We start from the raw sequence: 16,365 nt of genomic DNA on the forward strand, positions 1-16,365 counted from the left end.
TCGCCAGCACATCATTTCTTATGGTGCTAAAGACTGCTCACAATACTTCAAATGTGAAGCCTCAGCATTACATCCTTGCTTTTATATTCTGGTCCTCTCGAAATTAATGCTGACATTGCATTTGCTTTCCTTCTTACCAATTGAACCTTCAAATTAACCTTTAAGAAAACCAGCACGAGGACTCAAGGCCCGCTGCACCACCAAATCAGTGGAAAGCTCCCAGTTTGTCCTACCATGTCCGTATTCTAATGATTATTAGCCCAGCTTCACACCTTCCACCAAAGCCACTCAAATGTCAAACTGCCATGGTACTCATGCTATCAATGATAGGGCACTAGGGAGTATAATTGAATAGATGGACCTAGGAGTATAAGTGCATAGCTTGTTGAAAGCAGCAGCACAGGTAGGCAGGATAGTGAAAAAGGTATTTAGCATGCTGGCCTTCAGACACCGAGTACAGAAGTTGGGACATTATCTTGCAGCTGTACAAGACATCTGAGATTCCACATGGTACTGGATACAGTTTTGGTCACCCTATTATAGGAAAAATGTGGTTAAGCTGGCAAAAGTTATACATGGATGTTGTCAGGACTGGAGGGTCTGAGGTATAGGGGGATATCGGCCAGGCTAGGTCTTGTGGCAAGTGGGAAACTACAGTACTGTGCAAAAGTATTAGGCACCCGAGTTTCTGTATATGCATTTTGTTTTAGATGTTTTCTTTTGTCTTCTACATTAACGTTGAAATAAAAAAGACAAATTTTAATTTCCAAACAGCATGCCTATAATAAGTATTCACCCCCCTTCAGAAGTTTTCATGTTTTATTGTCTTACAACATTGAATCACAGTGGATTTAATTTGGCTTTTTTTGACAATGAACAACAGAAAAAATCTCTACAAAGTAATCTAAATTAATTACAAATATAAAACACAATAATTGATTGGATAAGTATTCATCCCCTTTAATATGGCACTCCAAATCATCACTGGTGCAGCCAATTACTTTTAGAAGTCACATAATTAGTTAAATGGAGAACTGTTTTTGGAGACCTGTGTGCAGTCAAGATGTTTCAATTGCTTGTAGTAAATCTACACCTGTATTCAGAAGGTCCAACTGCTGGTGAGTCAGTATCCTTGCAAAAACTACACCATGAAGACAAAAGAACACTCCAAGCAACTCTGCAAAAAGGTTATTGAAAAAGCACAAGTCCAGAAATACAAATAAATACAAGAAAATTTCCAAGTCACTGAATATCCCTCGGAGTACAGTTAAATCAATCATCAAGAAATGGAAAGAATATGGCACAGCTGTATATCTACCTAAAGCAGGCCATCCTCAAAAACTGAGTGGCCATGCAAGAAGGGAACTAGAGAGGGAGGCCACCAAGAGACCTATGACAATCTATGACAAGCATTACATGCTTCAATGACTGTGAAAGGAAAGACTGCACATACAACAACTGTTGTCCGGGTGCTTCACCAGTTGCAGCTTTATGGAAAGTGGCAAAGAGAAAGCCACTGTTGAAAAAAATCTCACATGAAATCCTGGCCAGAGTTTGCCAGAGGGCATGTGGGAGACTCTGAAGTCAGCTGGAAGAAGGTTCTATGGTTTGATGAAACCAAAACTGAGCTCTTTGGCCATCAGACTAAACGATATGTCTGGCGTAAGCCAAACACTGCACATCATCAAAAACACACCATCCCTACCGTGAGCATGGTGGTGGCTGCATCATGCTGTGGGGATGCTTCACTGCAGCAGGCCCTGGAAGGCTTGTGAAGGTAGAAGGTAAAATAAATGCAGCAAAACATAGGGAAGTCCTGGAGGAAAACCTGATGCAGTCTGCAAGGGAATTGTGACATGGGAGAAAATCTGTTTTCCAGCAAGACAATGACCCCAAGCCTAAAGCCGAGGTTACACAGGAATAGCTTAATTACAACAACAAAATGAATGACCTGGAGTGGCCAAGTCAGTGTCCAGATTCAATCCGATTGAGAATTTGTGGCTGGACTTGAAAAGGGCTGTTCACTCACGATCCCCATGCAATCTAACAGAGCTTGAGCAGTTTGGAAAGAAGTTTACTCTCAATGCTAGGGCATATGACATGCAATTCAACAACTCTCCCTCCAACTTTCTTTACTTTCCTACAGAGGAAGAAAAATAGGTCTGGAGGAACCATCTAGAAAGGTACCAATTCTCACCAAAGTTGAATGTATTTTAAAGGAATCACAGCAAACATACTTTGAAGAAAAATGACACACGGTTGGAATGAACTCTAAGAAGCACTGGATCACTTGGTGTAGGTAGAGTTGGGTGATACAGGTTGAGTACCATTAACTGAAATGCTTGTGGCCGGAAGTGCTCTGGATCTCAGAATATATGAGATAATTTGGGATCGGCATCATTTCCAACTCTGAATTTATGTGATAGTGGTACACACGTCTTACACACGTTCATCACAAAAGGAGGTCCTGAAAACAGAATACAATAAGTTAGGAAGTGGAGAAGCAGGAACTCAAGGGTAGTAAAGTTGGGATTGCTGTCTGTGCCACGTGACAGTGAGGACAGGAATAGAATAAGGTAGCAGATAAATTTGTGGCCGAAGAATTGGAGCAGAGGACAGGGTTTCAGACTTCTGGATAAATGGGATCTCTTCTGGGGCAGGTGTGAGATAACAAAAGGGATGGGCTGCACTTGAATCTGAGGGGGACCAATACCCTTGCAGACAAATTCACAAGAGCTGTTGGGAGTAGTTTAAACTAATATGGCAGGGGGATGGAAACCAGTATGATCGAGCTGAGGATAAGCCAGCAGGTTTACAAGTAGATGAAGGGTGTAATATGAATGTAAGGAAGAACAAGCCAATGGTTGGGCACAAATGTAGACAGTGCAGAGTTAAATTGTACCACAGAGGTAAATGCAAAAGGGCAAAGATGCTGTACTTAAATGCACAGTATTTGGAATAAGGTGGATGAATTTGAACTCAGGCACAATTTAAGGTTGGTCAGTATGATGTTGTGAGCATCACCGAGTCATGGATGAAAGAAGGCCAGAATTAGGAGGTGAACGTCAAAGGATATACTTTGTATCGAAAGGACAGGCAGGAAGGCAGAGGCGGCAGTGTGCCTCTGTTGGTAAGAGATGGAATTACACCTTCAGAAAGAGGTGACATAGGGTCAGAGAATGCCGTATCTTTGTGGGTGGAACTAAACTGCAAAAGTAAAAAAAAACATTTTGGGAATACATATAGTCCTCCAAATAGTATCCAAGATGTGGGGTTGAGATTGCAAAGGGAGCTGGAAAGGGCACATACAATGCTGGCATTTATTTCAAGGGGAATAGAATATAAAAACAAGGAAATAATGCTGAGGTTTTATAAGACACTGGTCAGGCTGCACTTGGAGTATTGTCAACAGTTTTGAGCCCCATATCTCAGAAAAGAGTTCAGAGGAGGTTCACGAGGATGATTCCAGGAGTGAAGGGGTTAACATATGAGGAGCATTTGGCAGCTTTGGGCTGTACTCACTGGAACTTAGAAGACTGTAGTGTGATCTCACTGAAACCTACCGAATATTGAAAGGACTAGATCAGGTGGATGTTTCCTATGGTGGGGGTATCCAGAACTAGAGGGTACAGCCTCAAAATTGAGGGGTGATCCTTTAGAATAGAGTTAAGGAGGAATTTTTTTTAAGCCAGAGAGCAGTGAATGCTCTGCCACAGACAGCTATAGAGGCCAAGACCACAGGTATATTGAAAATTGATAGTTTCCTGACTGGTCATGGCATGAAAGGTTATGGTGAGAACCAGGTGAATGGGGTTGAGTGGGATCCGGGATCAGCTATAATGAAACAGGGAGTAGACTCGATAGGCTGAATGGCCCAATTCTTCTTTTAGGCTGCAGACACGAGGACATCTGCAGGTGCTGGAAATTCAAGCAACACACAAAAAATGCTGGTGAACGCAGCAGGCCAGGTAGCATCTACAGGAAGAGGTACAGTTGAGGTTTCGGGCCAGGACCCTTTGTCAGGACTAACTGAAAGAAGAGATAGCATAGTAGGTCTATCTAATACCTAGGTCTATACTAGGTGTACTATATCTTTTAGGTCATATGGTCTCGTGTCCTGATGGAGCCATTCAGCATGTAAAGATTTTCATCAGCAACAATCTTGGCAAAATCAATGAATTTCTCTGTTACTCTGTGATCCGCAGATGCCTTATCACCACAAATCTTTAAAAATTTAATTCTGTGTTTTTTAATATTTCTGCCACCACCCTGCTGAATATTCACAATTACTCTCAATTTTTAGTTCATCATGAGAGAACTTTGTTTCATGATCAGCATATCATAAAGCAGCATATGTTCACTCCGACACTGACGAATGCACTCTTTCAAGATCATCTTTCACTTTACCCAAGATTTTTCTATTTTTCATTAACTTATTTTCATTACATATGAGAGGTCACTTCTCAGAACTGCCTGTGGTGCCAGCACCTCGTGGAATTTTCCATTTATGATGTCATGTCATCACAAAAAATTTGAGATCTTTGGATTTTGGAATTATGGATAAGAGGTACTCAACCTGTATTAGTATATTACATGAAAACTAACCAACCTTCAATCACATTACCAAGGAACTATTAGCAAATCAAACTGTGGCAAGGAAATGGAAGACAACAGAGATAAAATATAACAAAAGGAAATGTTCTGGCTGTGACTTAATTAGAAGAAAATGAGCCAATTGGTCAAATAACAAGTGTATTTCCACACAAAGAATGCAATGGTACCACTCCAGATACTTATCCAAAAGCACTCGAAACAAACCTCTTCAAATTCATATGCAGCAGCATCCACCATTTCTTTCTCAGACCAGACACGAGACCTTGGACCAATCACCCTGCAAAGTAAAGGACATGTTTACAGGATTTAACAAATTCTTTTAATTACCAAAAGGCACTGTGAACTGGATATGGTAGTTAATGACTAATCTTAAGAGTAATACAAAATCCTTTCCCTGTCCTTCAATAGAATCCAAGACAAATCTAGAAAGCCCTCCTCAAAGCCATAAGTGTACTTTCCTGCAGATACTGTAATGCACAAATTAGGAAAAGGAACTGACTTAGAAGAGATTGGGCACTGGCAGCATGCTGATATTTTATTGCTGTAATTTTAATATTTATTGGCAGTAATTTAAGAAATTTCACAAACAACAGTTACTAAGGGACCGTCACTCAGATATATGCAAGGATGTTTGTTTTAAACTGACAACTGCAGCAATGGCAATCTTTGATGGAAGTGTCTATTGTTGCAATTTTTGATCAACAGACAAATATCAAACTACTATTTACAAGCCTTTAGAACAAAGCTGGATTCAGATTGATACCATTACTGTTATCATTGAGATTGAGTGTAAAATTCTATATTGTTGAATTACTGAAGTTCCAGGGACCACAACCTTAATAAGGGCATGGAACTGTTTACTTCAGTGATCTGCCGTTCCCCATCACTTCTGCAAGTGAGTTCATTATTAATTCTAACCTTCTGGATTTCAGAACGTTTCCCCTTTATTCTCATTTATCACAATTGTTCATAATTTAGCATACAACTATAATGTAGCAAGTTTCCCTGTGCTCTTTTACATGAACATTTTGGCAGTCCCTATGATCAGAATCACATCTTCTCCTTTACTTTACTGTGACACTTGCTTTTCTACTCAGGTACTCTGTCCTCCAAATTCTTCTGCCAATTCATCTGTCCGAGAGAGAAAATACAGCATGGAAACAAGTTCTTCAGCCAACTCATCCATGCCAACCAAAACGTCCATCTAAACCAGTACCATTTACTTACACTTGGCCCATATTGTCTTTTCTATCCATGTATCTGTGCAAATGTCTTTTAAATGTTATTGTTCCTGCTTCAGCCACTTCCTCTGACAGCTGATTCCATATACAGTGGCATGCAAAATTTTGGGCACCCCAGTCAAAATTTCTGTTACTGTGAATAGCTAAGAGAGTAAAAGATGAACTGATTTCCAAAAGGCATAAAGTTAAAGTTGATACATTTCTTTAATATTTTGATTACTTTTTTTATTTCCATCTTTTACAGTTTCAAAATAACAAAAAAGGAAAAGGGCCCGAAGCAAAAGTTTGGGCACCCTGCAAGGTTAGTACTTAGTAACACCCCCTTTAGCAAGTATCACAGCTTGTAAACGCTTTCTGTAGCCAGCTAAGAGTCTTTCAATTCTTGTTTGGGGGATTTTCACCCATTCTTCCTTGCAAAAGGCTTCTAGTTCTGTGAGATTCTTGGGCCGTCTTGCATGCACTGCTCTTTTGAGGTCTATCCACAGATTTTCGATGATGTTTAGGTCGGGGGACTGTGAGGGCCATGGCAAAACCTTCAGCTTGCGCCTTTTGAGGTAGTCCATTGTGGATTTTGAGGTGTGTTTAGGATCATTATCCTGTTGTAGAAGCCATCCTCTTTTCATCTTCAGCTTTTTTTTTTTAAACAGATGGTGTGATGTCTGCTTTTAGAATTTGCTGGTATTTAATTGAATTCATTCTTCCCTCCTACTAGTGAAATGTTCCCCGTGCCACTGGCTGCAACACAAGCCCAAAGCATGATCAATCCATCCCCGTGCTTAACAGTTGGAGAGGTGCTTTCATAAAATTCTGCACCCTTTTTTCTCCAAATATATCTTTGCTCATTGTGGCCAAAAAGTTCTATTTTAACTTCATCAGTCCACAGGACTTGTTTCCAAAATGCATCAGTCTTGTTTAGATGTTCCTTTGCAAACTTCTGATGCTGAATTTTGTGATGAGGACGCAGGAAAGGTTTTCTTCTGATGACTTTTCCATGAAGGTCATATTTGTGCAGGTGTTGCTGCACAGTAGAACAATGCACCACCACTCCAGAGTCTGCTAAATCTTCCTGAAGGCCTTTTGCAGTCATACGGGGGTTTTGAATTGCCTTTCTAGCAATCCTACGAGCAGTTCACTCGGAAAGCTTTCTTTGGTCTTCCAGACCTCAGCTTGACCTCCACCATTCCTGTTAACCGCCATTTCTTAATTACATTATGAACTGAGGAAACGGCTACCTGAAAACACTTTGCTATCTTCTTATAGCCTTCCGCTGCTTTGTAAGCATCATTTATTTGAAATTTTAGAGGGCTAGGCAGCTGCTTAGAGGAGCCTATGGCTGCTGACTGTTGGGACAAGGTTTGAGGAGTCAGGGTATTTATAAAGCTTTGAAATTTGTATCACCCGGCCTTTCCTAACAATGACTGTGAACAAGCCATAGACATAACAAGCTAATTAAGGTCTGAGACCTTGGTAAAAGTTATCTGAGAACTCAAATCTCTTGGGGTGTCCAAACTTTTGCATGGTGCTCCTTTCCTTTTTTTCCCCCACTCTAAAATTGTACAAAACAAAAATATACACTAATCTTGCTTAAAATGTTGAAAAGAATGTTTCATCTTTTAACTTTATGACTTCTGGAGATCAGTTCATCTTCTACTCACTTAACTATTCACAGTAACAGAAATTTTGACCGGAGTGCCCAAACGTTTGCATGCCACTGTATACACCACTCTGAATGAAGTTGCCCTTCAGATCCTTTTTAAATCTTACCCCTCTCACTTTAAACCCAAGCTCCTTGGTTTTTGGTTTTTCTGTGAAAACACTATGTGCATTCTCACCCATGGATCTCATGATTTCGTAACCACTGAACAATCATTCCTCAGTCTCCTGTGCTCAGAGGAATAATCTGAACATGTCCAATCTCGCCCTATAAATGATTTGCTCAAGTCCTGACAATATTTATTTTTCATCTTAATGACTTTATTCCTGCAACTAAATAACTGAAACTGTATACAAAACTGCAAGGATGGCCTCACCACTTTGTACAACTGCAATACGTCCCCACTCTCATTCCTCTAACTGATGAAGAAAAACATGCCAAATGCCTTCTTCAATGCACTTTCAGAGAATCACACACTTGCACTCCTAAATCCCCTGCTCTACAATACATACCAGGGTCCTACCATTAACTTGGAGTGTCCTTCCACGATGCAACTTCTTAAAATGTAACACTTCACAATTAGCTGAAGTGAACACTAGTTGTCATTTCTTGGCCTACTTAAAATCCGCTTGCATTTTGATAATCTTCTTCACAGTCTATGATACCACCTATTTTAGTGTCACCTACAAATTTACTAACAATGCCTTATACATTCACACCCAAATCATTTATATAAAAGACGAACAACCAAGGGCCCATTGTTGACTCCTGTGGCAATGCCACTAGTCACAGGCCCTGAGTCCGAAAAACAATCTTCCACCTTCACTCGCTGCTTCCTACCATCAGGCCAATTATGTATCAGATTAGCCAGCTCTCTCTGGATCCCATGTAAACTAACCTCCCAAACTAACCTTGTCAGGGACTTAAGTCCTTATAGACCATGTTTACCACCCTGCCCTCAGCAATCTCAGGGTTACCTCTTCAAAAAACTGCACTTTCCTGGTAGTCATCCAACTGCCTACAGCCTATACCTTCAGTGTGATCACCTCACCAAAACTCCTATCAATCATGTGCAATGCATCCCAGAGAACACTAAGCATACCAATACCAGCTCTTGTTCCTTGACAGAGTCAGCTAGGAGCTACAGCTATATGTGCTCCCCACAGGTGAAGTCACCAAGGACACTGGAAACTTCCCTAATCCCTGACTTCCAGTACTAAAACACTGCCTTTCATACCATTCCAATTACGCCTAGTCTGTAATTACCTCAAAATCCAACAATTTACCTTCATTACTTCCCTTGGCATTCTTTGAAAGACTTGTTGCTGTCTCAATAACAAATAAAGTAATTGCTCATCTTGCTCTCACTGCTCATCTCTCACACAGTGCAGCCATAAGAGATTAACTCACCAATCTACGTATCTATTCACCTTTCGCATTCACCTCACTGCCTATTGTCAGATTAACTAGGACAAACTCTTTCCACATCTCATGGAATTCACATTCAATTTTTAAAAAACTTTGTCAACAGTTTACATCAACTTACGGCCCGGTTATACCTCAGAAAATATTCAACTCTGCCCTCTATCGGTACAATTACAAATACTTAGACCAATTTTTTTCGGTAAAATAGACCGACTACACTCTTCTGGATAGCCTTTCTTCTTGCATCCTATACAAGAACAAAATCTGTACCTCAGCTGAGAAATCCTGATCATAAATAATCTGATTTACATTTGCTCCCTGGTTGGAAAGGAGCAGAGTAATGATGATGCTAAACAACGACTCCTGCACTTGCATTTTCGGAAACAGTTCTATTTCCATCTTTAATATCTTTATTTTTCCCTTTCAGAGTTTTTTTTTTGAAGACCGTGACCTGGAGTTACACACTGACTTCTGTTCTTAGCAGGAATGAGACCCACTCACGGGGTTTCACTACTGGACGTTGTTCAGCACACCAAGAGCTTGGCCTAAGAGTCCAGCTTGGATTTGGAAGCCCAGTATCTCAGGGCTCTGGAGACAGGCGGATGGAGAGTCGCTGTCACTGAAGGAGATCGACAAGTCGTTGGGGGGAGTCTAAATATCTATGGCTGTGTGGCTGCAGACCGGGGATCTTTGAGATCTTCGCGCACAGAGCTCAAAGAAAGCGATGTAACTGACTTTGAGCAAGGCTCAAAGGGGTGAGAGGCGGGCAGGTGAGAGGCACCACCTACCTGAATATTATTACATTTGTAAACAATACAAATCTAGAGATTCAATTTTCCCTCAACAGACCAACTAATTGCGTGAAAGATGTCAGAAGGACCAAATGAAGAAACACAAGGTTTCACTCTCCTGAAGTTACAGTAGTCTACCAAAAATAATTCCACACTGACTTTAGAAAGCTGATTAAATTTCCACTGAACACAAACTGAAGTCCAAACCCCAAACAATATTTTTTGAATCATTAGGAAATAATCCAAAACTGCTGGCTGGAGTGCATTATGACACTAAGAAATGAGATACTTGAAGGTGATGAAGACCATAAGACCATAAGACAAAGGAGCAGAAGTAGGCCATTTGGCCCATCGAGTCTGCTCCGCCATTTTATCATGAGCTGATCCATTTTCTCCGATTTAGTCCCACTCCCCCGCCTTCTCACCATAACCTTTGATGCCCTGGCTACTCAGATACCTATCAATCTCTGCCTTAAATACACCCAATGACTTGGCCTCCACTACTGCCCGTGGCAACAAATTCCATAGATTCACCACCCTCTGACTAAAAAAATTTCTTTGCATTTCTGTTCTGAAAGGGCGCCCTTCAATCCTTAAGTCATGCCCTCTCGTACTAGACTCCCCCATCATGGGAAACAACTTTGCCACATCCACTCTGTCCATGCCTTTTAACATTCGAAATGTTTCTATGAGGTCTCCCCTCATTCTTCTAAACTCCAAGGAATACAGTCCAAGAGCGGACAAATGTTCCTCATATGTTAACCCTCTCATTCCCGGAATCATTCTAGTGAATCTTCTCTGTACCCTCTCCAACGTCAGCACATCCTTTCTTAAATAAGGAGACCAAAACTGCCCACAGTACTCCAAGTGAGGTCTCACCAGCGCCTTATAGAGCCTCAACATCACATCCCTGCTCCTATACTCTATTCCTCTAGAAATGAATGCCAACATTGCATTCGCCTTCTTCACTACTGAAATTGATTTAAAAACACACATATATATATCACCTACAATAACTGCTCACACTCAAAATAGTAACAGTTGGATAACATAGTTTCCTGGAAGGCAACATTTAGCAAGTGTGAGATCAAGGTTCCTGACAAAATGGAATGTAGGGGAAAGCATTTCAATGGTTGGGGTCATACTTCACACAAAGATTAGTGGTTGTTGGAAGTCAATCACTCCAGCTCCACCATTTGCAAGTTCTCCTCCACATCATACACAATTTCAGTTTCATGCAAAATCAAAAAATACTTAATAAGAAATTTCATTTCATTTACTATTTAAGATGGCAGAGTAGCGGTTAGCACAACACTATTACAGCTCGGGGCATCCTAGAGTTCAGAGTTAAGTCTGGTACTGTTCTGTAAGGAGTCCGCCCATGGAATGTGTGTGTTTTCCCTGGGTCCTGCGGCTTCCTCCCACAGTCCAAAGACGTATCGGGTAGGTTAACTGGCTATTGTGATTTGCCCCATGATTAGGTTAGGGTTAATTAGGTTGGCGTGGCTTGAAGGGCTGAAAGGCCTACCCTGTGTTCCATTTTCGCCTTCTAATGCTCCACATTGAAATCATTTCAATAAATTAATTACCTGCTTTCCAAACATCCGACCACCAGTGCAATTAAGTAGCTTGGCATCGGAACCTACAGAAAAGTATAATTACATTATAGAGTTTATATTTTATTGCACTAGTTTCAGAAATTGACAGACTTACTTAGAACAGTGACATTCTTTGATCAGACTATGTAAAACAAAATGCACTTTATACTTTGATAATAGAGTATAATAATTGAAAATGTTTCTATTGCTAACTGAACTTACATAAAAGTTTACATTCTAAGCGGATTCACAGGACATTCACAAGTGGGACATGTGAAAATGTACCACTGGAAGTAAGAATAGGAGACATAGCCTTGGAACCTTTAATAGTGTTGGTGGAATTACCCAGGGAGAAGAAACATATACTGGGGAGTGATTATATGGCCAAAGCAAGGCTTTGTTTTCACCCAGTTAATTGTATGATTTGGCAGATACCAACTGGCATGAATAACATACACCACATGCAGATCCCAGCAGGAGAATATCAGATTAGAATATTCACAGTGGGTGCAATGTAGATAAAACTGGAGGAAATTAGCAATGATCAGAAGGTGCAGCAAATTTTACTGCACAGAGCTCAAGAGTATTGGACAGTAAAAACATGACTGCAAAAGATGGGTGGCAGTGTGTGCATTCAAGGTCCAGACCCCAAACTATAGAAGCAATATGGGTTCTCCACCCCCCAAAAAAAAAAAACAGCAGAGGAAAATGTAGGTAAGGTAATAGAGAGTTTGGTACAATAAGGGATACCAATGCCAGTAACCTCCACTAATAACTCACCCATATGGACAGTGAGGAAATCATATGGTAGTTGGAGATTGACAATAGACTATCAAGAGCTGAATAAAGTAATCCTGTTAACAGCCCCAAATGCAGCAAATAATCTGGAGACAGTACTCAAACAGAATGAAAGAGCACAATGGTTCAAAGTTTTAGACATAAATAGTGGTCTATCCCACTGGAATGAGTGTGTCAATACAAGTTTGCATTTACCTTTCAGGGACAGCAGTATATATGGACTGCCCTACTACAGGGGTTCCATAATTCCCCATCTATAATTCATCAGTGCTTAGGGGAAGGGTTAAAACAGTTTTCAAAACCCGAGCACTTGGTGCAATATGTAGATGATCTACTTCTGCAGACTGAAACCAAGTAGGAACATTATCAGTTATTGATGGAACTGCTGCAATTATTACATGCATTGGGACTAAAGGTAATCCCTAAAAAATTACAGGTGATGAAACAAATAGTTAGTTATTTGCGAATGATCTTGTCACCGGGAGAAAGAGAAATTTACAAGCAAAGAGTAGAAGTGGTTAAGAAGCTGCCTATTCCCCTGAGACCTCAAAGAGCTGCAGTCCTTTCTAGGGCTGATAGGATATTGTAGGGATCACATTAATGGATTTTCCACTACGGCAGCTCCTTTACTGGAGTTACTGAAAAAGAATGTGATGTGGGAATGGAAATCAGAACACACCCAGGCCATTACAGCTCTGAAGTGTTAGCCACTGTGCCTGCTCTAAAAACCCAAAATCCAAATGAGCCATTCTCATTGGAGGTAACAACTGATAACCATCCTCCCAGCAGTGCTATTACAGGAGGCACATGGGACGTTAAGATCAGTTGCATATGCATCACACATGCTCTCACCAGTAGAAAAGAAGTATACTGTATGTGAAAAACACTTGTTAGTAGTTTTCTGGGCAGTACAACATTTTGCCTACATAAAGGGATATATCCATTTTGCCTACATCCACTTACAATACTGACAGAACACACCCCACACAATTACTGTTAGATAGAAGGATTAAAGATGGTTCAGTAAGCCAAAACAGAATTGCTAGATGGACATTGCTGCTGCAAGGAATATTAGTGTGAAGCGAGTAAACACAACCTCTATGCTAGTCAATAACCTGGTATACCAAGGAAGTGAACACGAATATCAAGTTATGATAGCAAATAATCCCTAGGGACCATTTGCATCAAAACAAAAAGGAGGGATGGAAGCAGATCAGATAAAATAATGCCTAAGAACAAAGACACAAAGCAAAAAGAAAAACCCTATTTTAAAATATGGCTCATCAGTACAGGATGGTGAGAGGAGAATTGGGTGCAGCATGCTGGGAGAGGATGAACATAGCCAGGAAAGTTGTCCAAACCCATGAGTGCACAGGCAGCTTAATTGGCAGCTGCAGCATATGTGGTTAGCCACCCAGAATGTTTCCCACCCAGGTCAGTCATACACACTGATAGCATGCATGTTTGTAACAGACTCGCAGAACATTTGCCTCTGTGGGAAGCCCCTCTTATTTACTGCTTTATTACAATATAGATTTGAGGCAGCAAAGGTAAAAGAATATGGAGTCATAAAGGTGAAAGCCCACTCTTAATTATCTCCTGAGGGAAATAGAAAGGCTGATGAATTGGTGAATAAAGGTACCTTAATTGGGCAGGAATGGCAGCCATTAATTGGGAGGCAGAAGGAACAGGAGATTGGGAGGCAGAAGGATCAAGAGATTAAGGTTATGGATTTAACAGAGGAGCAGAAGAAAGAATGTTTTAAAAATAGTAGAAGGAGCAGGGTCTGAAATGTACAGAGCACAAGGGAGTGTTTGTCAAAGATGGAGCTGTCCTTTATGAAGGAAAGCTTATGGTTCCGGAGAGAGGAAGAAACCAGATGATCCATTGGTACCATGATCTACGGGGACACCAGACGTACGAAAGCACCTGGGAAAGATCAAAGTGGGCTGGTGGCTCAAGATGAAGGATGATGTGGAGCAAAGCTTGCTTATCTGCGCACAACAATATCCTGACAGAAAGGCAAAGAAACGATCCCTTCGACACATCAGACCAGTGGAAGGGCCTTGGACTAATTTGTAAATAGATAATATTGGTTCTTCACCACCTGCCCCAAGAGGGTACAAACAGATACCTTTATGAAGTGGGCGGAAGCTTTCCCAGCTAAGACAAACACAGCAAAGGCCACTGCAAAAATCTCACTGGAAAGGATATTCACTCGCAGAGTATAGAATTGGATCAAGGCATACATTTCACAGACCAGATAATGCAGATGTCATGGCACTTTTAGAGATCAAGCGAAGATTTCATATCCCCTTATAGACCAGCCTAGTGGAATTGCAGAAAGGATGAATCGAACACTAAAAAATATGATTGCAAAAATGGTGCAACATGGAACAACATGGCAGGTAGTTTTGCCTTGTGCCTTGATGATAATAAGGATACAGTGGCATATTCAACAGGTTACACCCCTTATAAACTCATGACTGGAAGAGATATGAGAAGATTGGAGGAGTTGTTAGGATTAGATTTGTCAGAACCCGAAATCGATGGAATTGTTTCAGAAAAGTGGGTACAACAATTGGTAGAAACAGTGAAAGAGACCAATTTTGTAGCAGCCCACCAAATAGGAAAGAAGCAGCAACATAGTAAAATCTACTTTGACTCAAAAGTCAGTCTGACAGAATTAAGCCCAGGACAAAGTGATGATTAGAATACACCAACACCTCATTTTTAAATCAAAGCTTTGTAGGGCCCCATGAATTTACAGACAAAGCATGCCCTTCAGTGTACAAAGTGCTAACTTCTCCAGATAAAAGTGGGCAGTACCATATCAACCAGCTGAAATTGGTGGGGGAAAAACAGGAATGTTATCACCATTGGCACATAACAATTGATGTACATGGCCCCGATTTGGAAGACTTGAGGATGGAACAACTGTTCCAAGAAGATGGGGACAGGTCTTATCAAGGGGGTGATTTTCAGTTCCCCTGTCCTGAAAACCAGGGGAGTTTTGTCAAAAAATCAAAGGAAAAATATGCCAGTGCTCAACTTTCCTATCCAGAAACAAAAATGGATGAGGAAAAATGGGTGCCATAAGTCCAAAGACAATAGGGAGTCCAGTTTGGATGGTCTAGAAAAACAAATAGAAAATATGGACTTAAAATAATTTAAGATATAAACCCAGAAATATAAGCAGAAATTATCCTTGTGTGTTACAGGTTTAATTCAACATGCAGAGAGCAATATATTTTGTTACAATGGAATTAACCATAACTGGGGCCATGATTCAGAGACTGTCTCTGGGCAAACCTGTCAACAGTGATGCCATTGCTTGGAGAATACTCAGTGAACAAAAATCTTCTCAAAGGACACGGGCAGTGCGGGCTAACAAAGGAAAAATTGAGGATTCAAGTTTGTATTATAATGGGGTAGATGGTTTGACATGTGTGGACAAAACTACATATTCCAGAAGGTACAAAGGTAGACTTCCTATGCAATAAAATTCTAGATGTGACATTAATTAGTATCTCAGAGGGGATAATCATGTCAGTCTGTAGCTCCAATTATTGAGCAGTCTTTGGGCAATGATGATCATGGTAAGATTACAGTTCTGTGGGATCACACTCATGTGAATATTCAGTGGGGTAGTGATCTACACAAGAAGTATATCAAGTGGGGTGGCCACCCCAAGTGTTTCTCAAAGGTTGCTTCCATCATTACAAACTGCCCACAGGAGAATATAGTAAATGGGGAAGAGTAGAAAGGTGAAGGCATCCTAAAGGACATGGAGAATCAGGGCTCAGGCCCTCTCCAGGTTTTCAAAACTATTAGGAAAATCACTACACTACACCCACAAATGACGGAAACTACACCAGAGCCGAAATGTAATGAGACCCCACATATACTAACAGGGTAGGATTAGTGTTATAAAATACAGGGGAATTTGTCACTTTGGTACCAGGTATAAGCATGTGCAGGTAATCTAACTGAAATAACAGTGCCTGAATGGTGCTTGCCTACAACGAAACTGCTATTTACTCACTAAGCAGGAGCGAGTTTAAGTCAGTCAAATGCAGAGGGAAAAGAAGAATTGGAATTAGTGGGAGCAAGTTATGTATCAGGGGTAACAACAGTCAACACCCTAGACATTGCAAAATCAGAAAACCAGATACAGTCCCTCCAGCAGAAAATACGGGATATTACTGGAGAAAACTATCAAGATAAGGTACAAATTAATCAGA

The 16,365-nt window shown here is 40.7% G+C and overlaps 1 protein-coding gene across 1 annotated transcript in view; it reads right to left on the reverse strand.

Annotated features, from left to right (window-relative positions):
* lta4h (leukotriene A4 hydrolase) overlaps positions 1-16,365 on the reverse strand; it is a 94,778-nt gene that overhangs the window by 37,245 nt on the left and 41,168 nt on the right. The window contains exons 6-7 of the mRNA XM_072241372.1: positions 11,315-11,367; positions 4,819-4,891 (exon numbers count right to left, since the gene is read on the reverse strand). Coding sequence (XP_072097473.1) covers positions 4,819-4,891; positions 11,315-11,367 — 126 coding nt within the window. The remainder of the gene's footprint in view (positions 1-4,818; positions 4,892-11,314; positions 11,368-16,365) is intronic.

This window comes from Mobula birostris, chromosome 23 (genome assembly GCF_030028105.1).
Source record: "Mobula birostris isolate sMobBir1 chromosome 23, sMobBir1.hap1, whole genome shotgun sequence".
NCBI classification, from domain to species: domain Eukaryota; kingdom Metazoa; phylum Chordata; class Chondrichthyes; order Myliobatiformes; family Myliobatidae; genus Mobula; species Mobula birostris.